General features: G+C 41.9%; 2 protein-coding genes across 2 annotated transcripts; both read right to left on the bottom strand.

Annotated features, from left to right (window-relative positions):
- Window positions 1-302: 302 nt before the first annotated feature.
- On the bottom strand, window positions 303-9,533 carry LOC140708289 (vomeronasal type-2 receptor 26-like). The gene is made up of 3 exons (XM_078378234.1): window positions 9,390-9,533; window positions 8,967-9,126; window positions 303-2,823 (listed from the first exon to the last, which is right to left on the bottom strand). Exons 1-3 carry the CDS (start codon window positions 9,531-9,533, stop codon window positions 1,913-1,915), a joined length of 1,215 nt encoding a protein of 404 aa, XP_078234360.1. The 3' UTR covers window positions 303-1,912.
- On the bottom strand, window positions 6,066-25,886 carry LOC144583418 (vomeronasal type-2 receptor 26-like). The gene has a single exon (XM_078377142.1). It carries the CDS (start codon window positions 17,006-17,008, stop codon window positions 16,013-16,015), a length of 996 nt encoding a protein of 331 aa, XP_078233268.1. The 5' UTR covers window positions 17,009-25,886; the 3' UTR covers window positions 6,066-16,012.
- Between the last annotated feature and the right edge of the window lie 315 nt (window positions 25,887-26,201).

Genomic DNA, 26,201 nt, shown 5'->3' with positions numbered 1-26,201 from the left:
AACCAGCCAGCCAGCCAGCCAGCCAGCCAGCCAGCCAGCCAGCCAGCCAGCCAGCCAGCCAGCCAGCCAGCCCCCCAACCAACCTCTGCTTCAAGAAAACCTCCTTCATTTCAGTTCAGAGGAATCTGGAAGCAAAAAAACAAAAACAAAAAACAGGTAATTCCTTCTCATGGGAAGAATACAGATTTAGAAGTCTATGTCTGTATTCCTCCACCTGTAATGAAAAGCTTTGGGGTTTCATTTTAAAAAAAGTGTTTGAGATGAACATCTAGATACATATTTCTTTTTTAAAGGTTTTAATCTTTTTGAGATGGATATCTTTTGAGATTTCATATTTTTATTTCAGATTTTCCCATTTTCTGTAAACATATTCTCTCCATTTAGTTCTACTGTATACCTCTGAGATTATCTATGCTGTGTGGTTAACCTTTTTTGCCATTGGTCTGTTCTTACTTAAAAAATGTAATCCCCCTTTAGACTAGGACTGATTTAGGGATTGATCTAGGAATACAGGTTCCAATTCAACAGGATCTGATATTTTTCATTTGACAGAGACCTGAATTTGAATATTATTGTCTGTTTAATTTCTTATCCTCCATTCATTATCCCCTTATTCCAGAATAAGATGCGAGAACACTGCTATGGAATAACACGGGCTACACTTTATTGAATATTCATATTTATCTTCAGTGGAAAACAGCGGGTCCTGGTGTAGTGCAGAATCAGGCTCTGCAAAGGGGTCTCAACGGACCCCTAACAAAATATGGATGAGTGCCAAGCCCCAAGATCTCACAGTTGTGAAGATAGCGAGAACCTGGCTGGCTCAAATTTGTCCACCCCCCCCAGACCTCAAGGGCCCTTCTTCTTGTTGACTGTTGGTCTGGGAGTGGCCCCAGTGGATCTTCTCCCCCATGTACTGTAATCCAAAGGTCCGCAGCACTGGGAGATCAGATGAGCTATACGTTACCTGTGGTTGTGAGGTGACTCACTGAAACGTCTTTTATTCTCACTCCCCACCTGTGTGGTAAAATCTGACAACCTCTCATTCTGCCAGCACACCTTAGCCAGTGTGGGATAGGCAAAAAATCTCTGCTTCCAAAGGCCAATCAAGATGTAAATCAAAAATTCTTATCTGGCCCCAAACAGGTGACCAGTAAAACTCACACTACCATTCAGGGCTGGGGGGAGGGTGGGCTGCCGAAAAGGAATAGGCCAAAGATAGGAGGAGTCTTGCCTTAAATACTTCCTCTCCACCATCCTTGCAGTTTACTCTGCAAGAGCTTCTTCTCTCACACTATACCAGGAACGGGATAATGCAAGCCCACACTGCCGAAGAGCTCATCAGCAGACCAGGCAGTGTCTTGAGCTTACAGGAATTATGTCCAGAACAAAGAAAGAAAAGCCATCAGTAATAACTGGCCTATTGTTCTACACCTGCTTCCTTAACAGAATTATAAGTTTGAGAATAATTTCTCCTTAAGTACAAGTGGCCAGACCTAATCAGCTCTGAGCACCAAACTTATTGCACAAGATATTGTAGCGTAATTGATTAGTGAAGCAGAAAACAGGATGATTTTGTCAAATTTAATTGCAGTCTGATTCCAAAAAATTATCAGCACATCTTGGCCTTTACTTATGCCATCTGCAAGATCAACCTGAATGCTGAATTGTTACCCAACATCCAGACAACATGCTGTCTAATAAAATGAAAGAAAAATATTGCACCCACTTGGAATTTAATTGTATAGGTATGTTCTCGAGAAGGCAGCAGACATTTTTTCTGCCTAAAGTAACATCAAAACAGTACAAAACCAGAACAGTTCTCAAGACTTCTAAGATATCTTTGATTTCTTTCTTTGGTATGTGTAGACTTTCCCCAGAGGAAGTCACTGAAGATGATGTGATTTTCTTCTCACCTCCATCTCACCTTATTCCCTACTATTTGCTCTTTGGTGTTCAGATCAGGCCTGAGAAGAAGAACATAACATTTGGGAAGAAATATACAACCCAGCAACCCGCCACTGGAAGCCAAGATGGAGAAGACCTCCACGGCTACCATGTATTTCCCTTTAGTACTCAGGTAGGCTGGCAGAAAAGACACCCAAACACTGCAAAACATCAACATGCTGAAAGTGATTAATTTGGCTTCATTAAAAGTATCTGGCAACTTGCGGGAAAAGAAAGCCACTGTGAAACCTATGATGGCTAACAGCCCCATGTAGCCCAGGACAAGATAGAACATGAGGTCTGAACCTTCGTTACATTGAACTAAGATTATCTCAGTCTCAGAATGCATGTCAAACTCTGGGAAGGGGGGAGAGGTAATCAACCAGACTGCACAGATACCAGCCTGGATAAGAGAAGACACCATGATGACTGACCCTGCCAGTCGCTTCCCAACCCATCTCCTCATCCCAAATCCAGGCCTTGTGGCCATGAAGGCTACTATCACAGTGATGGTTTTGGCTAAGACACAAGCAACTGATACACAGAAAACGATGCCAAACACCATTTGTCTCAGAAGGCAGGTGAGAGTTCCAGGCTGTCCAATGAAGAAGAAGGAACAGAGGAAGCAGAGGAGGAGAGAGGAGAGGAGGGCACAGGTGATGCTCCAGTTGTTGGCTTTGACCATGGGAGTGTGGCGGTACTGAATGAAAGTCCCCATCACCACCACGGTGGTGATAGAAAGGAAGAGGGCCAAGCTAGTCAGTACCGAGCCCAAGGGTTCCTCATAAGAGAGGTAGCTTAAGGCTTTGGGAATGCAACTGTCTTGATTCTTGTTTGGATACTGGTCCTTGGGGCATTCCTTGCATTCTTTTGCATCTGAAAGAAAACAACTTGGTCTTAGTTTTGTAGTCACACAACTTTTATCCATTACAGAAAACAATTCTTCAAATGAGTCCCGCTTTTTTTTTCAAAGTTGATACAGTCTTGGGACTTCCTTGTCCTCCGATTTAACAAAATGAGGCAGGGACACCACTAGAGAGGCAATAAAAATTCCTGTATTTCTCCATAGGTGCTTTTGGATTTCTTCACTTACCCAGCTGGATTTATAAACAATGGCTACTCCCCCTCCCCGCCCCTCCAGTCTACCCTGGTGCTGGACCGCATAACCAAGCGGACAGATGAGAGCCAGGGGAAGGCCCCCCTCCCTGCCAATCCATGTCTCGGTTATGCATGCCAGGTCTGCATCCTCCTCCAGGATAAGGTCGTGAATTACCTGGACCTTATTGGATACAGACCTGGCATTCAACAACACCAGGCGTAGAGTCGAGGGCTGACTGGTCTGGCTACTTCGGTACTGGGGAAAAGAGAAAATAATCCTTCAAATGAGTCCTGCATTTTTTTTTCAAAGTTGGTACTCTCTTAGGACATCCTTGTTCCTCGACTTAACAAAACGAGGCAGGAACACCACTAGAGAGGCAATAAAAATTACTGTATTTCTCCATAGGTGCTTTTGGATTCCTTCACTTACCCATCTGAATTGAAATTCTCCCGTTAGGGCACGCAACGCAATCATAGCAGCACACCTGCTTCCCCAGTTGGACAGACATGCTCTCTCCAGGGTGGCAGCTCTCCACACAGGTGGACTTGGGTGTATTCTAATGATCATCAGAAGGAAAGTCATGAAGAAGTTAAATGATACTTAGAAGGAAAGTTATTTAGAAGTTAAAGGATCATGAGGAACAGGGGTCTCCAAACCTTTGAACATGAGGGCCACATTGTATATTTTCCAGGGAACGTGCTTGTAGATGCAGCCGCATACATGCATGCACCCCAGGAAGCACGGACATCCACCCACCCGTATGGAGGCCTGCACACACACATTCACACACAAGCACAGACCGCTGGAAACTCGCCACCCTTCTTCAATATGAGCTGAAGTCCGTGGGCAGAAGGGAACAGTCTGAATAAAACGGTCCACAATTTGGAGACCCCGGAAGAAGAGGAAGATCTCTCTCTCTCTCTCTCTCTCTCTCTCTCTCTCTCTCTCTCTCTCTCTCTCTCTATCTATCTATCTATCTATCTATCTATCTATCTATCTCTCTCTATCTGTCTGTCTGTCTGTCTGTCTGTCTGTCTGTCTGTCTATCTATGCGGCTGACAACATTAAAATTCACACAATTTAAAAACACAGTAAGTTAAATATTAAAAGATAAATTAAACAATATATGATTTAAAACACAAATAAAACATTAAGCTTTTTTCCAAATGATTAAAGGGAAGGGGCCATCCTGATTTGCCGAGGTTGAACGTTCCATAGCCTGGGATCTGCCCTAGAGAAGGCCCTCCCTCGTGTCCACATCAGCTGTGCTTGTGATTGCAATGGAACTGAGAGGAGGGTCAACTCTCCTGATCTTAATTGCCAAGAAGGCGCATATCGGGATATATGATCCTTTAGATAGCCTGGACCCAAGTTGTATCGGAGTATAACAGGGGTCTCAAACTCAATTTACCTGGGGACCACTGGAGACAGAGTCTGGCTGAGGCTGTGCTACATCAAATTTTCCACCAAGCGGAGCAAGAGCCCAAGGAAGCCGCCCAGGAGTTTCCTTAGCCCGGCTGGTGCTCCGAGGAGGAGGAGGAAACACCGGCGGGCTCTGAGGAGGCTGCTGGCCAGGCTGGTGCTGGAGGTGCCGAGAGATAGAGAGAGCCAGAGAGCTGCTTCCCTGGAAGAGGTGGCGGCAGTAGCAGCTGCTGTTGGTGGCTTGGAGGTGCTCTTTGAGGATGGGCCAGGAGCGAGTTCTGCTCTCAGGCATTGCTCAGCAGTGGCTCGGACGCTTTGGGAAAAGGGCCAGGAGCATGCCTCGCTCTCCAGCTCTTCCCCAAGACATTGCCTCTTGCATCCTCCATCCGGAACTGCAGCCTGCCAGCCACCACACAGCTGGGCTGGCTGGCAGGCTGCAATTCTGGGTAGAGGGTGGAAGAGGCGCTGTCTTAGGAGAGAGCTGGCGAGCGAGGTGAGGCTTTTTTTGACTCTTGACAGCAGAGGACGTGTGGGCACTTCAGGGGGTGGGCAAGGTGGGGTCCACAAACTGTCATCTGGTGGGCCTCAAATGGCCCCCAGGCCGCATGTGTCAGACACCTAGTGTATAATGACCAGCACGTTGAATTGGACCAGGAAATGGACTGGTAGCCAGTGTAGTTGTAATAAGTGGGTTATCTGCTCCCTGTAGCTGGACCCAGTCAGTAGTCTGTCTGCAGATGTTTGCACCAGCTAAACTGTCCAAACTGTCTTCAAAGGCAGCCCCACATAGAGCGTTTTACAGTAATCCAAACGGGATGCAACTGAGGCATGTGTCACTGTAGCCAGATCTGAACTCGCAAGGAACAGGCACAGCTGACACACCAGCTTTAGCTGTGCAAATGCACTCCTGGCCACCGCCGAGACCTGGGCATCCAAGGTTAGGGATGAATCAAGGGGTACACCCAACCTGCAGACCTGAGTTCTCATTGGGGGGGGTGTAACCTGATCCAACACAGATAGTATCCCTCTTCCCTCATCTGCCTTCCGACTAACCAGGATCATCTCTGTCTTGTCTGGATTAAGATTCAATTTGTTTGCCCTCATTCAGCCCATTACTGATGCCATGCACTGGTTTACAGCCAGGACAGCTTCCCTGGAATTAGGTGGAATGCAGATATAGAGTTGGGTGTCATCTGCATACTGGTGACACCCAGCCCCGAAACTCCAGACAACTTCTCCCAACTACTGTCCTCATATAGCATAGACAAATGGAATAAGTTACTTGATGGTGGATCCATTCATATCCAAATGACATGGTCAAAAGGGAAATATTATAAACAAAGGGAAATGGAAGCGGGAGAATTTAAGGTGAAAGCAAGAGAAGAATCAATAGAATACACTTAGGAATTTCAGTGGTTTGCATATGTACAGTTAACAGAAAGATTTAAAGATAAGAAAAAAATGTGGAATTTGAAGAAGAAAAGTCTATCTTTGTAGAACAATTATCTGCCAAAGAGGATCATCTGGTTTCCAGAATATATAAACTACTGCTGAAATATTATACAGAGGATGAAAAAGTTTGAGATTGCATGGTAAAATGGGCATAACGTCTACGCAAAGCCCTTGAAATGGCTGAAAGGGGAAAACCCTCAGAGCTTCTCAAAGGCAAAAGTCCAGCAGAGTTAAAAATAACAGGGAAAGCCATATGGGATGTTCTGTTAGATAAAGAAAACATTGACATAGGGATGTGTAATTTTGAACTGTAGTATTTCAGATCACAATATATATAGTTTAGGTTTCTTTCTTTCTTTCTTTCTTTCTTTACAATATTTTTTTAGTCGCACCATTAGCAGTGGGTTTTGGGCAGCGTACAACATTAAAACTTAAAAACATTTTAAAAGACAATATAAAATATCATATATTAAAATCATTCTTAAAAAATTAAAATTAATAAGTCCTGCTGCTCATGTGGCCAGTTAGGGAATACTGTTTAATTAAAATGCTGGCTAAACAAAAAGGTCTTTGCCTGGCACTGAAAAGCCAAGAGTGTTGGAGCCAGGCGGATCTCTATAGGGAGGGCATTCCTAAGTTGGGGGGCAACAGCTGAGAAGGCCCTATTTCAACATGCCATCCCCCTCACCCCTTTCAGGGATGGCACCTTCAGAAGCACCTGCTGGCCTGATCTTAGAGGACCGGCAGGCTCATATGGAAGAAAGCGGTCCTTTACGTAACCAGCTCCTAAGCCGTTTAGGGCTTTATTGTGTAACAAACTCAATGATAAATATTAGTAACTAAGGAAAAAGAGATTCTGAGAAGAATTGAGAAAAGCGTGCAAAGATCCGGTCCCCACCCCGGATCCCCCGTTTCCCAACATTTTTATATTTCTGTTTGTTCCTCTTTTTTTTTCTCAGTATGTCCTTATTGGATTTGAAAATTAATTAATCAATCAATCAATCAATGGAAAGCAAAGCTAGAATTGGTAACACAAAAGATCTTTTTATCCATCTGTGACAATATATACCAGCTGTAATACCAAATGTTATTCATCCTCTAATTACCTTCCATTTGGACTCTTGCAAGGTATTTTAAGTGTCTCAGGCTTGAAAAGCAATCTGCACATTTCTCTATGTTGTGTTCTTAGCCTCTTCTGAAAAAATATCAGCACTACCGCATAGCAATATCAAACGTACACTCAGAAATGTGATCAATGATGAAGAAAAAGCATATCTACCTGATTAAACTTTTCATTCCAGTTGATAGCACTTCTATTTACCAGAAATCTCTGGCCCACAGGAAGCATAGGGTTCACACTTCCAACCCGGATTGTCTGGAAGGATTCGTTGGGGAACCTGACAAAATTGATGATGTCATATCCTGCTTCTAAGTCTCCTTTCTCATTAAAAAATATTTCTTCACCAGCACTGTTGTTAAATCGAACGTTTCTTAAAAACAAATGAAGCTGGACCAGAGGAGAGAAAAAAAAATAACTTTTTTAGTTAGACTTGAAGTAATTGATAAATACTCTGTGCTTTCCAGCATCTAAAAATTGTCCATGTAAAACACAATGGAAAAGTTAAAATAACAACTGGTGGGATGTTTCCAGACTTCTCAATGAACCGATTAAGCTTTTTTCCCCACCATGTGGAATGTTTATTGATCCATGCAAATTTCCTCTGACTCAGTAACATTAAATCATAAGCAGAAATCCTCTGGCTACTGAGGCCACATTGGGCAGTTTACAGATTCCCACATTCTGAGGGTCCCCAAGGGAACCTCTTTCCCCCCCCCCCCATTCCCTTAATCTCAGTTTCTCTCTCAGTCTCGGTCTCGGTCTCGGTCTCTCTCTCTCTCTCTCTCTGCCACACAAAGATAATTTTACATTGTTCCCAAGTAACAGATGTTGTCAGAAGAGAATATATATTAGTTAAAACATAATTCTCATTTAAGACACAATTCATTAACTTCAAGGAAACATGGATTTTTAAAAACAAATCATTTAAAACAAAATTAGGGAACATTGGAAAGGTGTTTGATGCACTTGTGGAAGACACGGTCATCGACAGGTCCCTCTCTGTCACTCTTCCAGAAGAAAAGTGAAACAGTGTGTACTGCTATGATTTGGAAGTTAGGGCTACAAACAGATTTTGCTCTATTCTGCTTGGTGTTGGTACTGGATTAGTTTAGTTTTATTTATCTATTCTTTGTTTTTGAATGAGATTGATTCACTCCACAGGAGAAATGGGTCTTAATAATGTCCTGTTTCTCACATTGCACAATTTCCTTGATTTTCTAGTTCCAATTACCTGCCATGGCTGAATGTGCTGGAGGCTCCATTTCTCTCCAGGCCCCTTCCACTTCTGCTTAGCACTCGATGAAAAGGCTGCACGGAGCGCATGAGCTACAGCATAAACGGCATTGTAGGTATTGTAGCTCTGGCCAGACATGCCCATATCAAACACACTTCCAGGAAGGCTCCTCAGCTTCTCCCCCCCACTACAAGTCTTCCAATTTGGGACATTGAAGTTATAAAGTGGCAAGGAACAGAGAAATGCAGTACACCAAAACTGATGGAGGAAATAAATCTGATCCTGATATGGATTCATATTCTCCAGAAAGTTCTCGAAACCCGGTACCACATTTGTGTGGAGTTTGAAGGACAAGGTTCCACTGAAAGACTTTGTGGTCAGTTTTATCCCAGCAGGTAAAGCTGTGAAATCCCACTGAGCCGTGGTCACCCACACCCTCCTTTGAGGCTGCATTTGCTGAAATTCAAAGATGTCTAAAACAAGTCGTAACCCCTCCAGAGATTGCCTGTCTCCATACACAAGAATCACATTACTTTCACTCTGAGAAATTGTCCAATAGATTGGTGCCAGGATTATCCAAATTATTTCTTTTGGTGAAAACACGGTCACTATTGGGATTTCCTCTGTCCAAGCAATGCAAATATGACTCTGTAAAAGCCTTGGTCTCAGGGTTCGAAGGAAGGTTTCCCCACTATCATCCTTGGAAACAATGACACCAATCCAGTTCCATCTAAAGTGCTTGAAGAGCTGAACAATTCCATCATACTGAGCATCTTCGTTGGGGACCATCCGGTACAAAGAAGGGAACTGACTCTTCTCACGCAATGCAGGACTGATGGAGCCATAGCTGAGCTGAGAGAGACAGCATCATTACATTTACATTAAAAATAAAGCCTATATTTCTGAAAGATATACTTGCTCTAACTAAATATTTATCAGGAAGCACAATGAGGAAATAGAATGTTTTATTTCTAAGGTCGAACACTTTGTTGTACATTCACTTTGGATTATGAATTTGACAGGTGAAAGTAAATGCTAGCCAATATGAGGAATGGAAGCGGGAGACAAATAAGGCCGTTCCATGAGGTTACTGTTTTCTAACTCTGTGGACATACCTGAGGTATATTGTAGATACTGAAGATGGTGGCCATCTGCCTGGAGTTTTCAGAAGTGAGCCCACCAATGGCGGCCAGAACTTTCTCTTTCCTGCCACAATTGTAATTGAGGGGATGCCCTCTGCTCATGAAGAGAAGATCCATGGTGGTCAAGCAGGTTCTCCAGGGATTAAAAGAATTGTCATAAATCTTGTAACCCAATGTGATATTGTTTAAAAACTGAGCATTCTGGTTGATTTGGCGGATGGCAAAAGCAGAGGCCAGGATATGCTGGTAGTTCTTTGGAATTACACTGCAATGAAATTTCACAACACTGCTCAATTTTCTGCTTGAAGGAACCAAAATGGTGTTATTAACTGTGCCCTGAATTTAGTCCTAAGAGCAAGTTAGATGTAGTCATCTATATTATGGAAAAATAGTTCTTGCATGGATGAATCTCCTTATTTAGGACACATGTAGAACACTAGACATGACAGGACCCAAAATATCACATTCCTCACTTTCCCTTCATTATAGATACAGGTTTAACAAATGTAGAACTAAGTCTTTCTGCAGGCACCACGTTCCCTCTCAGGAAAAACATGCAGAAGAATGACTGGAAAATGTCTGTCTTTAGAATGATCCACAGATAGAGCAGTTTTATTTTTTTTTCCTACTGCTGCTCATAGTGGCTAGGTTGCTCTGAAGATTGTGAAGTAGAACCCAATGTGCCACATCCCCTCCTGGAAAACATTGATGCTGTCCTCTCCAGTCGACTGATCTTCCCTGCAATGTTCTTTGAAGATATCATATGCCTCCGAACTTTGTAGATGGAGAGCAATTTGAGGGAGATTTCCAAGAGGGCCTTCCTGAACACACCCTGCCTTCAAATCTTTCCCTTCGAAGTCAGGGAATTATAAAAGACAATTTTCTATTTCATCTCTGACCATCTTTCCTACTTCTTTCAAGATTTTGGACAAAACCTCATCTCTCCAACATCTTTTCTCAACTGTAGTCTGGCTCTCTTGATTCACAACACCATTTTTCAAAGCTGTCTCCCATTCCTCTGCACCCTGACATATTCTTGCTTTCTGCATAAAGCAGAATCTGTGATTCTGGGGGGTGGGGCTTCATCACAGTGAGACTGGTTGGGTTTCAGGAGGGCTCCCAAAACTGTCCGGGATTTCAACCCCCTCCAAACTTGGAGGAGAAAGGACTTATACCAGGAGAGGTGAACGTGTGAAGCATCAAAATTCGATTTAGTATATATGGAACATTGAAATACCTAAATCATGAAAAAAGTTAATCGGTGTGAGAAAGTGACTATATCTGACTGGATGGGTTAGTACTCCTTCCTCACTTGAGGCTTGAGTGGGAGAAACAGAAAGGAAAGGAGGAAGGAAGGAAAGACGGGGGAGGAAAAGTATTCGTTTCTAGGCAGCAGGACTAGATGACTACTTAAATCTGTGAAGCAGCCAGAAAAAGACTCTAGGAGGACCAGAGATAAAGAATCAATTGTAAGTTTTATTTGCTCAAGGACATAAGTTGCATTTGTGAATATCTATTTTGTCTTACTTCTGCTGGAAACAAAGCTAGAAAGGGACTTGTAGAAATCTGGAGTTCTTTGAACTATGGATCAATCTTCTTTTAAATCCCCGGAAAAGAGTATGCAAGAATTTTTTGTCTTTGGATTACAAGATATAAATGGAAATATAGATCAGCTATCTGAACAAATTAAAGACATTGGGATACAGTTGAGATTCAAAGGGAAGAAGGGATAGAAACTAGAAGATCTCCAAGGGGGATGGCAAGGATTGGGAGAGGAAACAAGACATATTGAAATTAAATAACAAAAACTACAAACAAAGGGAGACAAGGATATTTTTAGATCCCAGAAACTGTTAGAAGAGACAATAAAAAAAATACAGTGCAATGGAGAGTGAATTTGTGAGCCCTACTTATGGAAAAGTCAGCAGCAGAAGAAAAGCAAAAGGTGAAAGGGAGGGGAATGGAAATGATAGCTTACATGCGTGGCAGATGGGAGAAAGGAGTCAGGAAATGGAATTGAGGAAGCCCTCAGAAGCAGAATTAAGTAAACATAAATGGTCGATAAGATAGAAGCATCCCAGAGAAATTGAGCTTGTTATTACTAACACCCAATTCACATACAATAAATAGAGTCACAGTATTTGCATTTAAAGCCACTACAAGTAGCGCTAAGTATTTGCAAAATATTTGTGTCAATTGCCATAAAGTTTAAGATGTATGAAGACAGCCATATGGAACAGATTTTAAATGTTATCTTTAACTTTTATCATTGAATTTTTGGGGGTTTTAGCTAAAATGGTTTAAATAAATAATAATCATATTTACAGCCCCATTTTAAAGTATTAATGTTAGCATTATTTTAATGCATTGCTTTTTTTTTTTACTGCCACCTATGGCATGATAGTACTGTTGCTTTCATGCAGCATATTAATTTCTTTTGACAATTTGAAATGATCTGTTGATTATGCCATAAAGTTCTGAATGAATGATAAGATGGAATGTGCAGGATGACATACTTGGTCTAGTATTGCCCACCCAGTCCCGGAATAAAGACTCGAGACAATGATATGGATTAAATACGGGCCACACTTTATTAAATCAGATCAAACTGTATATCACCAACATCATCAAAGGAGGGGCCTGCTGTAGTGTGGAAACAGGTGAAGGCAGGCTATCTAAATACCCCTTGATCAGTCAATGGGCAAATCCCCGACCCCAGGTTCCAGTGGTCTTAAAGACAGAAGGAACCCTGCTGGCCACTAATAAACACACCAGACCTCAAGACATCTTTAATTGATGACTGTTGGTCCGCAAGGGGCCCAGCGCATCTTCCCACCACCGGCCCTGTAATCGCACGATTCCCAAAGCTGGGAGGTTGGATGTGCTGTTGGCTTACCTGAATTACAAATGGGACACACCGAGACTACATGTTTTTCCGCACTACTCGCCACACCATAGGGATTAGCCTGGCTAAGTCCCATGCCCGCCACAGAGCACTCCGAGCTCAGAAAGCAGGCCCCTTTGATGTTTTCTAGAAATATGTCCAAACCTGCATCAGACAGTTGGACACCATTATTATGAAAATATGCAGTATTGCTCAATTGGATCCTAGGTGATTAATCACCATGTACGTACTAAACGTTTAGAGGGCGACAAGACAGCCAACAGCTTTAATTAAATACTTTGTTGAGAAGAAATGTCCTTGGCTTCACTCTACATTCTCATTTATGAAGCAATGAAAAAGAACTACTTACAGACTAATTACTTCAGAAGAATCTGGGTATTTCACAAAGGTCTTCAGAGCAAAATCACCAAGTGTAATGGATACAAAGTGCCCAAAACTCATCTCATCTGAAGCTTTAGGGAAAGAAGTTTGAACTCTTGTCCTCCAATCACAGACGGAAGGGGCCATATTCTGTTGGGAATAATGTAGCATCAACAAAATCAGACAGAAGGTTGACCAATATTGGGACTCGCCTCCCTTGGACTCCTTCATGGTCTTCTCCAGCCACCACCAGTGCTCTCACTCCTGGCAGAACATACAGAGAAGCTTAGACTGGCAGTGCTGTCCACTCCCTCTCTCAGACTGGCATGTTGTCAGTTCCTTGAAGTGGAGACTTTATAGACGAAAGAGTGTTTGCTCCTTGTTTTGGCACAGAAGCACCCACATTTCTCAGGGTCATTGGGGAAACAGAATGTGGAATGCAGTAATTCAGATAATTATAGGGAAGGTTATCAAGGCTTCTTGAGTTTGTTATGCTGATGGCCTGAAGTATTAAAAATGTACACAAAAGTATAAAAAAGGATCAAGACTTTTAATGTGTCTAACATCTTGAGTTACTTTGTTGTTGTTATGTGTTGTCAGGTTCTTTGGGCTTATAGCAAGGCAATGCATGAAGCACCTCGGAAAAGTTATACAGTGGTGTCTCACATTACGATGTTAATCAGGGTCACCTCAGTCTAGTGTCATGATTCCTAAAAAATCTTCTCTTCCTCTTGCAACCTCTTCTTCTTCTCACTGGAAATTGTTAAACACAGAAGTATTCATAAAGAACGTGCCACATTGTGTCCAAGTGACAATGTTAAGAGAACCTATCCCAAGTAATCCATCAATTAATCAAACCTTATGAAAACTAAAACTATAAAGTTTTTCTGGGCTCTTCGGGATTAGTTGAGAGAAGGGGATTGTCATGATTCCCCACGGGACTCCTGATTGTTTCACCAAACTAAGAGCTCACAATATATGTCTTTCAGCTGCCACCAGTTGATTACATTAACATTGTTTATTATGAATAATAAAAGTACAGGCAATGTGTCATTTTTAAAAGAAACAAATAGAAATTGTTTATTGTTACAGATGATGATAGTTCAAGCAATGTTTTTAACTCTTAAACAAGCATCCTCCTTTATCCACTCTCAACCAGTCCCCCGCCCAAACTCCCAAACGCTTCAAATCTCTCAAAACTCTCAATCTCCGTAATTCCATTAAAATTCTCTGTCCTCCTGCTGAGTCTCTTATGTCTCATGACTCCACCCCTCCAGCACTCAAATTGGTCTATGCAGATATTACATTAATATTCATGACCTGGGCAGAAGCCTCAGGTTTCTACCTGTGAATCAGAAACAGGTTAATAGCATTTTTCGACTAATTTCTAGAAGACTGGTTCTTTCATGCTGGTCTTGAAAAATATGGAACACAGGTGTCCTCAATGCTTGGTAAGGGAGGGAATAAAGATCTCTCACTTCTGGAAGTGCTGGAGTCAACAGAAGTCTGTGTTCCATGTTCTCATCCTAGAGAGATCACATTCTCATTCTTAGCACTTGGCCTTGGAGATTTTTGGGAGGTGACCTCCAGAAGTCCTAAATAACCTTATCAGAAGTAGGATGATGGGAGGAGAAGTCTAAAACAGCTGGGGGGCTTCAAAGAGAGAACCACACACTAGAATAAGACCCCTGTCATGGGTGATATCAATAAGGTCACATTTCTTTCTTCGGGACCTGAATGAAAAATGACACAGTACAATGACCAAAATGAGGTACTGTCAGGGTCATGTCTCCCATTTCCACATATCAGAGTTGCATCCCAAATTTCAAAGGGTTTGCAACTGAATTTTCTTAGAAATGGGTAAATAACAAATAAAAAATTCCATTGAGCCACCACCCTTGTTTTGCTGGCACTGTTTCAAGAGTAGAGACAAATTGATTAGATCAGCATCTGATCTTTTCCCTCACAGGCAGGCGACTTATTGCACTCAATAGTAAGGCCCTGAATCTTATAAAATATGCTGCTCATTAATAAACTTTGTAAATTCAATTGAAGAGGACACTTCCCCCCCCATATCATAATATGACTTCATCAATTGATCATAGGAAACTGACACACTTGGCAATCCAGAGGGTTTATCATATTTCATGATGAGAAATAATTCTAAAAACGTACCACTGAGTCTGACTACACTTTGACTAGTCAACATGCCCACAAATATTATTTATTTATTTATTTATTTATTTATTTATTTATTTATTTATTTATTTATTTATTTATTTATTTATTTATTTATTTATTTATTTATTTATTTATTTATTTATTTATGCCCCGCCTATCTGGTCTACTCGACCACTCTAGGTGGCTTCCAGTATAGGATAAAACAATGAAATACAAGAACATTACATAATCATTTGAGACAGTTACAATAAAATAGAGTGAGAATAAAATAATAAGGAATAGAAAAGAAATCAGGCATTGACTGGAGGGAAGGCCTGGATGTACAACCATGTTTTTAATTGGGTTTTAAAGATTCCCAGCGTAGGGGTTGCACAAATCTCTGAATGGAGGTTGTTCCAAAGGCGAGGAGCCACCGCCGAGAAGGCCCAGTTTCGTGTCTTTTCCTTCCGGGCCTCTCTCAGCGTCAGGCTCCTCAGCCTCTCCTCCTGACTCACACGGGTGATCTGGGTAGACCTTGGTGGGAGCAGGCGTTCCCTCAAATATCGAGGTCCTAAACCGTTTAGGGCCTTGTAAGTAAGCATTAAGACTTTGAAGTCGACGCGGAAACAAATGGGCAGCCAATGCAATGCGGCTAGAGTTGGAGAAATATGTTGGTATTTTCTCACTCCAGTGAGGAGTCTGGCCGCCGCATTCTGCACCACCTGAAGTTTCCACATCATCCTCAAAGGCAGTCCCACGTAAAGTGTGTTACAGTGGTCTAATCTTGAGATTACGAGCACATGCACCAAGGTAGTGAGTGCTCCCGTGTCGAAATAGGGCCGCAGCTGGGCAATCCAACAGAGGTGGAAAAAGGCAGTGCGGACTACCGACACCACCTGGGTTTCCATGGTGAGTGTCGGGTCCAGATGTACGCCCAGGCTACGGACCCCACTCTTCACGGCCAGGGTCACCCCCCCCAAGCGTGAGAGAAAAATACACCACCCACTTCGAATTTATTCTGTAGGTATGACCTCAAAAGGGCAACAGACATTTTTCCTACCTCACATACCATGAAATCAACGCAAAACCAGGACAATTATAAAGGCCTCTAAGATAACTTGTTTCTTTAAGCTTCTCCACAGAGGAATTCACTGAAGATGTGATATCTCTATCAACTGTACCGACCCTTTTCCCCTACTATTTGCTTCTTGTTGTTCAGGTCAGGCCTGAGAATAACAACATAACATTTGGGAAAGAAGATACAACCCAGCAAGCCACCACTGGAAGCTAATATGGAGAAGACCTCCACGGCTACCATGTATTTCCCTTTAGTACTCAGGTAGGCTGGCAGAAAAGACACCCAAACACTGCAAAACATCAACATGCTGAAAGCGATTAATTTGGCTTCATTAAAAGTATCTGGCAACTTGCGGGCAAAAAAAGCTACCAAGAAACTGAGGATGGCCAACAAACCCATGTAGCCCAGGACAAGATAGAACATGAGATCTGAACCTTCATTACATTGAATTAAGATTTTGTCAGTTTCAGAATGCATGTCAAACTCTGGGAAGGGGGGAGAGGTCATCAACCAGACCGCACAGATACCAGCCTGTGTAAGAGAAGACACAATGATGACTGACCCTGCCAGCCGCTTCCCAACCCATCTCCTCATCCCAAGTCCAGGCTTTGTGGCCATGAAGGCTACTATCACAGTGATGGTTTTGGCTAAGACACAAGCAACAGATACACAGAAGACGATGCCAAACACCATTTGTCTCAGAAGGCAGGTGAGAGTTCCAGGCTGTCCAATGAAGAAGAAGGAACAGAGGAAGCACAGGAGCAGAGAAGAGAGTAGGGCACAGGTGATGCTCCAGTTGTTGGCTTTGACCATGGGAGTGTGTCGGTACTGAATGAAAGTCCCCATCACCACGATGGTGGTGATAGAAAGGAAGAGGGCCAAGCCAGTCAGGACTGAGCCCAAGGGTTCCTCATAAGAGAGGTAGCTTAGGGCTTTGGGAATACAACTGTCTTGATTCTTGTTTGGATACTGGTCCTCGGGGCATTCCTGGCAATCTTTTGCATCTGAAAGAAAACAACCTGGTCTTAGTTGTGGAGTCACACAACTTTTATCCATTAGAGAAAATGATCCTTCAAATGGGTCCTGCATTTTTTTTCAAAGTTGTTACTCTCTTGGGACATCCTTGTTTCTCGACTTAACAAAATGAGGCAGGAACACCACTAGAGAGGTAATAAAAATTCCTGTATTTCTCCATAGGTGCTTTTGGATTCCTTCACTTACCTATCTGGATCGAAATCCTCCCATAGGGGCATGCAATGCAGTCATAGCAGCACACCTGCTTCCCCATTTGTACAGACATACTCTCTCCAGGGTGGCAGCTCTCCACACAGGTGGACCTGGGTGTTTTCTAATGATCATCAGAAGGAAAGTCATGAAGAAGTTAAATGATACTTAGAAGGAAGGTTATTTAGAAGTTAAATGATCATGAGTGTGACGTGAAAGGAGGACCAAGTCACCACAGCTTCTGCTTTTGGGCCACTCTTCCTCACAAAATGGACACCACAGAGCTCATATATCAGTGCTTCCACTCTGAAGCTTAAGCGCCTCTCCACCAAATTTGCTCCCCTTGAGTCAAATTCTAGAGAGTTACCACGCTTTACACTTCAGGTGACCCTAACTGAAATCCTTTTGCTCTGGTCCCTTTAGCCAAGGCTTTACTGGACAAGTCGCATCCCACCGCTGCCACCAATTTTATTGTGACGTCCTCCTTTCACGTCACAATGGTCACATTACTCTCATTCACACTTTATTCACGCTGCCACCAACCACACTTATTGATCTGACTCATCAGACAATGGTATGGATTTCAAAATAAAAAGGATTGTTTATTAAGAAAACATAAATAATAGTAAATCACTGTGGAAACTAAATAAGGCAATCAATGTGATAAAGTATCCCCTCAATCACTCTCTCATTCAGACCTACACTAGCACAGTACCTCATAACATGAATAAACAGGCCCTAACACCCTAACCAAGTTCCTAACCGAACCCTATCTCATCCCAGTCTTCCCATCTCCCAATTCTCTCTTCACCACATTCACTCCCCCCTTATATACATTAACTCCACCCACTGAAGTCCCACCTCCTGTCCTGCCATAGGCAGATAAACTCCAGGCATAGCAGTGACAGGCAGGTGACATCATCACAGCCGTCACAATGAGGAAGCGCTGGGAGGCTTCGGACTGGTAAGTCCTTTTTTAAAAAAATATTTCTCTGTGCGTTTTGGAGGGTTGGTTTGGACTGGGGGGTTATGGTTCTGTGGTTTTTGTGTGTGTGGCTTTTTTTTCCAGTCCCAACATGGGACTTGCTCTTTTTATTTTTATTTTTGTATTTTTATTATTATTATTATTATTTGAAATGCTGGAACGGATTAATTCTGTTCCCATGCATTTCAATGGGAAATGGTAGGTCGACTTACAAACTTTCCGAGGTACGAATGTCCTCCCAAAACGGATTAAGTTCATAAGTCGAGGCTCTACTGTACTGGTGACACCCAACCCCAAAACTCCAGACAGCCTCTCCCAACGGTTTCCTGTAGATGTTAAAAAGCATGGGTGACAAAGCAGAACCCTGAGGAACACCACAGGCCAATGGCCAGGGTGTTGAGCAGGAGTCACCCAGCACCAGTTTCTGAGGTCTCCCCTCCAGGAAGGATTGGAGCCTTTGTAAAATAGTGCCTCCAAGTTCACATCCCAGAGAGACCGCCCAGAAGGATGACGTGGTCGGTTGTATTGAAAGCCGCTGAGAGGTCCAGCAGAAGAAACAGGGACACACTCCCCCTGTCCAGTTCCCAGCCTAGGTCATCCGCCAATATGACCAAAGCTGTCCATGTCCCATTGTCAGGCCTGAAGTGGGTCTAGATAATCTGTTTCCTCCTTACAAATATTCCGAGGGTTGGTTTTTTTTTTTTGCCAGAATCCTGATGATTTTCCATAAAATTTGCCTAATTTGCTGTGCTTCTTTGGAGACAATAGACATGGTGTCATCACTGGTCACAAAAGACGCTCTGGGCTGAGTCCGACTACTGTTCTCATATGGCATAGACAAATGGAATAAGTTACTTGATGGTGGATCCATTTATACCCAAATGACATGGTTCAAAAGGGAAATATAAACAAAGGGATATGAATGAGGGAGAATTTAAGGTGAAGGCAAGAGAAGCATTAGTAGAATACACTTATGAATTCCAGTGTTTTGCATATGTACAGTTAACAGAAAGATTTAAAGAAGATCAGAAAAATGTGGAATTTGAAGTAGAAAAGTCTATCTTTGTAGAAGAATTTTCTGCCAAAGAGGATCATCTGGTTTCCAGAATATATAAACTACTTCTGAAATATTATACAGAGGATGAGAAAGTTTGAGACTGCATGGTAAAGTGGACATAACGGCTACACAAAGCCCTTGAAATGGCTGAAAGGGGAAAACCCTCAGAGCTTCTCAAAGGCAAAAGTCCAGCAGAGTTTAAAATAACAGGGAAAGCCATATAGGACATTCTGTTAGATAAAGAAAATATTGATCTAGGGATGTGTAATTTTGAGTCTTAGAATACCCAATCACAATATGTATATCTTAGGTTTCTGTTTTCTTTATGCTTTATTAGTTGTGTAACAAACTCAACAATAAATGTTCATAACTAATGAAGAAGAGATTCTGAGAAGAATTGGGAAAAGCGTGCGAAGATCTGATCCCCACCCCGGATCCCCCCTTTCCACACTTTTTAAAATTTCTGTTTGTTCCTTTCTTTTTTTCTCAGTATGTCCTTATTGGATTTGAAAATTAATCAATCAATCAATCAATCAATGGAAAGCAAAGCTAGAATTGGTTATTCAAAAGACCTTTTTATCCTTCACTGACAATATACCAGCTATGATACCAAATGTTATTCATCCTCTAACTACCTTCCATTTGGACCCTTGCAAGGTACTTTAAGTGCCTCGGGCTTGAAAAGCAATCTGCACATTTCTATATGTTGTGTTCTTAGCCTCTTCTGAAAAAATATCAGCACTACCACATAGCAATATCAAAAGTACACTCAGAAATGAGATCGATGATGAAGAAAAAGCATATCTACCTGATCAAACTTCTCATTCCAGGTGATGGCACTTGAATTCAACACGAATCTCTGGCCCACAGGAGCCGCAGGATTCACACTTCCAACCCGGATTGTCTGGAAGGATTCGTTGGGGAACCTGACAAAATTGATGATATCATATCCTGCTTCTAAGTCTCCTTTCTCGTTGAAAAATATTTCTTCACCAGCACTGTTGTTAAACCGAATGTTTCTTAAAAACGAATGAAGCTGGACCAGAGGAGGAAAAAAATACTCATCTTTAGTCAGACTTGAAGAAATGGATAAATACTCTGTGCTTTCCAGCATCTGAAAATTGTCCATGTAAAACACAATAGATGAGTTAAAATAACAACTGGTGGGATATTTCCAGGACTTCTCAACGAACCAATGAAGATTTTTTTTCCACCAGCAGTATCAAGTGATGTGTTTATTGATCCATGCAAATCTCCTCTGACTCAGCAACATTAAATCATAACCAGAAATCCTCTGGCTACTGAGGCCACGTTGGGCAGTTTACAGATTCCCACATTCTGTGGCTCCCAAAGGGAACCTCTTTCTGCCGTCCCATAATCTCTCTCTCCCTCCCTCCCTCCCTCCCTCCCTCTCTCTCTCTCTCTGCCACACAAAGATAATTTTACATTGTGTCGGAGTAACAAATGTTGTCAGAAGACAATATATATTAGTTAAAACATAATTCTCATTTAAGACACAATTCATTTACTTCAAGGAAACATGGATTTTAAAAAACAAATCATTTAAAACAAAATTAGGGAACTTTGAAAAGGTGTTTGATGCACTTGTGAAAGAGATGCTCATTGACAGCTCCTTCTCTGTCACTCTTCCAGAAGAAAAGTGAAACAGTGTGTACTGCTGTGATTTGGAAGTTAGGGCTACAAACACATTTTGCTCTATTCTGCTTTGTGCTGGTATTGGTTCAGTTTAGTTTTATTTATCTCTTGTTTGTTTTTGAATGAGACTGGTTCACTCCTGTTTCTCACATTGCACAATTTCTTTGATTATCTAGTTCCAATTACCTGCCATGGCTGAATGCACTGGAGGCTCCATTTCTCTGCAGGCCCCTTCCGCTTCTGCGTAGCTCTTGATGAATAGGCTGCATGGAGCGCATGAGCTATAGCATAAACGGCATTGTAGGTACTGTAGCTCTGGCCAGACATGCCCATTTCAAACACACTTCCAGGAAGGCTCCTCAGCTTCTCACCCCCACTACAAGTCTTCCAATTTGGACTGCTGAGGTTATAAAGTGGCAAGGAACAGAGAAATATAGTATACCAAAACTGATGGATGAAGTAAATCTGATCCTGATATGGATTCATATTCTCCAGAAAGTTCTCAAAATCTGGTACCACGTTTGTGTGGAGTCTGAGGGACAAGGTTCCACTGAAAGATTTTGTGGTCAGTTTTATCCCAGCAGGTAAAGCTGTGAAATCCCACTGAGCTGTGGTCACCCACACCCTCCTTTGAGGCTGCATTTTGTGAAATTCAAATATGTCTAAAACCAATCGTAGCCCCTCCAGATACTGCCTGTTTCCATTCACAAGAATCACATTAATTTCACTCAGAGAAAGGATCCAATAGATTGAGCGCATCCTCTCCCACATGATGTCTTTTGGCAAGTACACTGTCATTATTGGGATCATCTCTGTCCAAGCAATGCAAATATGACTCTGTAAAAGCCTTGGTCTCAAGGTCTGAAGGAAGGATTCTCCACTGTCATCCTTGGAAACGATGACACCAATCCAGTTCCATCCAAAGTGCTTCAGGAGCTGAACAATCCCATCATACTGAGCATCTTCGTTGGGGACCATCCGGTAAAAAGAAGGGAACCAAATCTTGTCACGTAATGTAGTACTGATGGAGCCATAGCTGAGCTGAGCGAGAAAGCATCATAACTCTTACATTAAAAATACACCACATATTTATGACAGATACATTTGCTCTAACTTAATTTTTACCAGGAAGCACAATGAGGGAAAAGAATGTTTGATTTCTAAATTCCAACACCTTGTTGTACACTACCTTCAGATTATGAATTCTATAGGTGGAAGTAAATCCTAGCAAATATGAGAAAGCAATGGAAGTGGGAGACAAATAAGGCCTTTCCATGAGGTTAGTGTTTTCTAGCCCTGTGGACATACCTGAGGTATATTGTAGATACTGAAGATGTTGGCCATCTGCCTGGAGATTTCAGAAGTGAGCCCACCAATGGCAGCCAGAACTTTCTCCTTGTTGCCACAGTTGTAATTGAGGGGTTGCCCTTTGCCCAGGAAGAGAAGATCCATGGTGGTCAAGCAGCTTCTCCAGGGATTAAAAGCATTGTCATAAACCTTGTAACCCAATGTGATATTGGGTAAGAATTGAGCGTTCTGGTTGATCTGGCGGATGGCAAAAGCAGAGGCTAGGATGTGCTGGTAGTTCTTTGGAATGACACTGCAATGAAATTTCACAAAACTGCTCAATTTTCTGCTTGAAGGAACCAAAATTGTGTTATTAATTGTGACCTGAATTGCATCCTCAGAGCAAGTTAGATGTGGTCACCCATATCATGGAAAAATAATTCTTGGATGGATGATTCTCCTTAGTGTAAGACAGATGTAGAACACTAGACATGACAGGACCCAAAATATCACATTCCTCATGTTTCCTTCACTATAGATACAGGTTTTACAAATGTAGAACTAACTCTTTCTGCAGGTACCACATTCCCTCTCAGGAAAAACATGCAGAAGAATGACTGAAAAATGTCTGTCTTTAGAATGATCCACAGATAGAGCAGTTTTATTTTTTCCTACTGCTGAACATAGTAGCTATTTTGCTCTGAAGATTGTGAAGTAGAACCGAATGGGCCACATCCCCTCCTGCAAAACACTGATGCTGTTCTCTCTAGTGGACTGATCTTCCCTGCTGTGTTCGTTGAAGATATCATATGCCTCCCAACTTTGTAGATGGAGAGCTATTTGAGGGAGATTTCCACGAGGCCCTTTTTGAACACACAATGCCTTCAGATCTTTCCCTTCAGAATCAGGGAATTATAAAAGACAATTTCATCTCTGACCATCTTTCCTACTTCTTTCAAGCTTTTGGACAGACCTTCATCTCTTCAACGTCTTTTCTCCTCTGTTGTCTGGCTCTCTTGATTCACAACACCATTTTTCCAAACTGTCTCCCATTCCTCTGCCCCCTGACATATTCTTGCTTTCTGCATATAGCAGAATCTGTGATTTCGGGACGTGGGGCTTCGTCACAACGAGACTGGTTGGGTTTCAGGAGGGCTCCCAAAACTGTCCGGGATCCTTAGGTTTCAACCCCCTCCAGACTTGGGGGAGAAAGGACTTTTACCAGGAGAGGTGAAAGTCTGAAGCATCAGAATTCGATTGAGGGGAACTCTGGTGTTGCTTCTCTCTGATATCTTCTTTTGTCTGAGTACAGAAATGATCTAGGAGCCATCTTGGCACTAAGCTGTGAATGCCCCATGAAGAGAACTTGATGTAAGCTGCTTTTTTCTATATGGAACTTTGAAGGACTTAAATAATGAAAAAAGTGAGAGTGATCGGGGAGAGAAAGTGGTTATATCTGACTGGATGGGTGAGTACTGCCCCCTCACTTGAGGCTTGAGTTGGGGAAAGAGAAAGGAAAGGGGGAGGAAGAAAAGAGGGGGGAGGAAAAGTGTTTATTTCTAGGGCAGCAGGACAAGATGACTACTTAAATCTGTGAAACAGCAAGAAGAAAACTCTATGAGGACCAGAGAGAAAAATTCAATTGTTAATTTTATTTGCTTCAGGATATAAGATGCATTTGTGAATAACTATTGTGTCTTACTTGTGCTGGAAACAAAGCTAGAAGGAGACTTGTAGAAATCTGGAGTTCTTTGAACTATGGAGCAATTTTCTTTTAAAGAGCCAGAAAGGACTATGGAAGAATTTTTTGTCTTTGGATTACAAAATATAAATGGAAAAATAGATCAGCTATCTGAACAAATTAAAGACATTGGATTACAGTTGAGATTCAAAGGGAAGAAGGGAAAATAAATAGATCTCCAAGGGGCACAGCAAGGATTGAGAGAGGAAACAAGACATATTGAAATTAAATAACAAAGACTACAAACAAAGGGAGACAGAGATATTTTTAGATCCCAGAAACCATGAGAAGAGACAAGCAAAAACACAATGCAATGGAGAGTGAATTTGTCAACCCCTCTTATGAAAAAGTCAGCAGCAGAAGAGAAGCAAAGGGTGGACTTCTCCATGAAGGGGAGGGTAATGGATATGATGGCTTATATGTGTGGCAGACAGAACAAAGGAGTCAGCAAATGGAATTGAGGAAGACCTCTGAAGAGGAATTAAGCAAACATAAATGGTTGATATGATAGAAGCATCCCAGAGAAATTGAGCTTGTTATTACAAACATCCAATTCACACACAATAAATAGAGTCACAATATTTGCATTTAAAACCACTACAATATCGCTAATTATTTGCAAAATATTTGCATCAATTGCCATAAAGTTTTAGATGTATGAAGACAGCCATATGGAACAGACTTTAAAAGTTATATTTAACTTTTATCATTGAATTTTTGGAGGTTTTAGCTAAAATGGTTTAAATAAATAATAAACGTATTTGCAGCCCTATTTTAAAGTATTAATATTAGCATTATTTTAATTCTTTGCTTTATACTGTCACCTATGGCATGATAGTACTGTTTCTTTAATGCAGCTTATTAATTTCTTTCAACAATTTGAAATGATCTCTTGATTATGCCATAAAGGTCTGAATGAATGATAAGGTGGAATATGAAGGATAACAAGTACCTAAAGGACTAATAGTAGTAAATAAAAAGTAATGTCTCAGTCTAGATTTCTAGCAGGCAAAGTGATCCTGAAGAAATTGTTAATAGATGACATACTTAGTCAAGTATTGCCCACCAAGTCCTGGAATAAAGACTCGAGACAATGATATGGATTAAATACGGGCCATACTTTATTAAATCTGATCAAATTGTATATCGCCAACATCATCAAAGGAGGGGCCTGCTGTAGTGCGGAAACAGGTGAAGGCAGGCTATCTAAATACCCCTTGATCAGTCAATGGGCAAATCCCCGACCCCAGGTTCCAGTGGTCTTAAAGACAGAAGGAACCCTGCTGGCCACTAATAAACACGCCAGACCTCAAGACATCTTTAATTGATGACTGCTCGTCCGGAAGTGGGCCAGCGCGTCTTCCCACCACCAGCACTTTAATCGCATGATCCGCAGAGCCGGGAGGTTGGAAGCGCTGTTGGCTTACCTGAATTACAAATGGGACACACCGAGATTACATGTTTTTCCGCACTACCCGCCACAGCATAGGGATTAGCCTGGCTAAGTCCCATGCCCGCCACAGAGCAGTCCAAGCTCAGAAAGCAGGCCCCTTTGATCTCTTCTATAAATATGTCCAAACCTGCATCAAAAAATTGGACACCATCATTATGAAAATATGCAGTATTGCTCAATTGGATCCTAGGTGATTAATCACCATGTACATACTCAACATTTAGAGGACAACAAGAGAACCAACAGCTTTAGTTAAATACTTTGTTTAATGAAGAGAGGAAATGCCCTTGGCTTCACTCTACATTCTCATTTATGAAGCAATGAAAAAGAACTACTTACAGACTAATTACTTCAGAAAAATCTGGGTATTTCACAAAGGTCTTCAGAGCAAAATCACCAAGTGTAATGGATACAAAGTGCCCAAGAATTGTCTCATCTGAAGCTTTAGGGAAAGAAGTTTGAACTCTTGTCCTCCAATCACAGACGGAAGGGGCCATATTCTGTTGGGAAGAACATAGCATCAACAAAATCAGACAGAAGGTTGACCAATATTGAGACTCACCTCCCTTGGAATTCTTCATGGTCTTATGCAGCCAACACGAGTGCTCTCACTCCTGACAGAACATACAGAGAAGTTTAGACTGGCAGTGCTGTCCACTCCCTCTCTCAGACTGGCATGTTGTCAGTGGAGACTTTATAGACAAAGGAGTGTTTGCTCCTTGTTTTGACACAGAAGCACCGACGTTTCTCAGGATCATTGAGGAAACAGAATGTGGAACACAGTAATTTAGATAATTATAGGGAAGGTTATCAAGGCTTCTTGAGTTTGTTATGCTGATGGCCTGAAGTATTAAAACTGTACACAAAAGTATAAAAAAA

This window comes from Pogona vitticeps, chromosome 6, assembly GCF_051106095.1.
Source record: "Pogona vitticeps strain Pit_001003342236 chromosome 6, PviZW2.1, whole genome shotgun sequence".
Lineage (NCBI taxonomy): Eukaryota > Metazoa > Chordata > Lepidosauria > Squamata > Agamidae > Pogona > Pogona vitticeps.
The sequence above is the reverse complement of the archived record's forward strand: the minus strand, read 5'-3'. Positions and strand labels throughout refer to the sequence as shown.

Coding starts and splice junctions, on each gene's coding strand:
- LOC144583418 (XM_078377142.1), bottom strand. CDS start 17,008: ATGCAGGACCCATTTGAAGGATCATTTTCTCTAATGGATAAAAGTTGT.
- LOC140708289 (XM_078378234.1), bottom strand. CDS start 9,533: ATGGATCTTCTCTTCATGAGCAGAGGGCATCCCCTCAATTACAATTGT. Junction 9,127..9,389: donor GTATCTACAATATACCTCAG/GTATGTCCACAG, acceptor TGTCTCTCTCAG/CTCAGCTATGGCTCCATCAG. Junction 2,824..8,966: donor CATTGTTTCCAAGGATGATA/GTGGGGAAACCT, acceptor GTTTTCTTTCAG/ATGCAAAAGAATGCAAGGAA.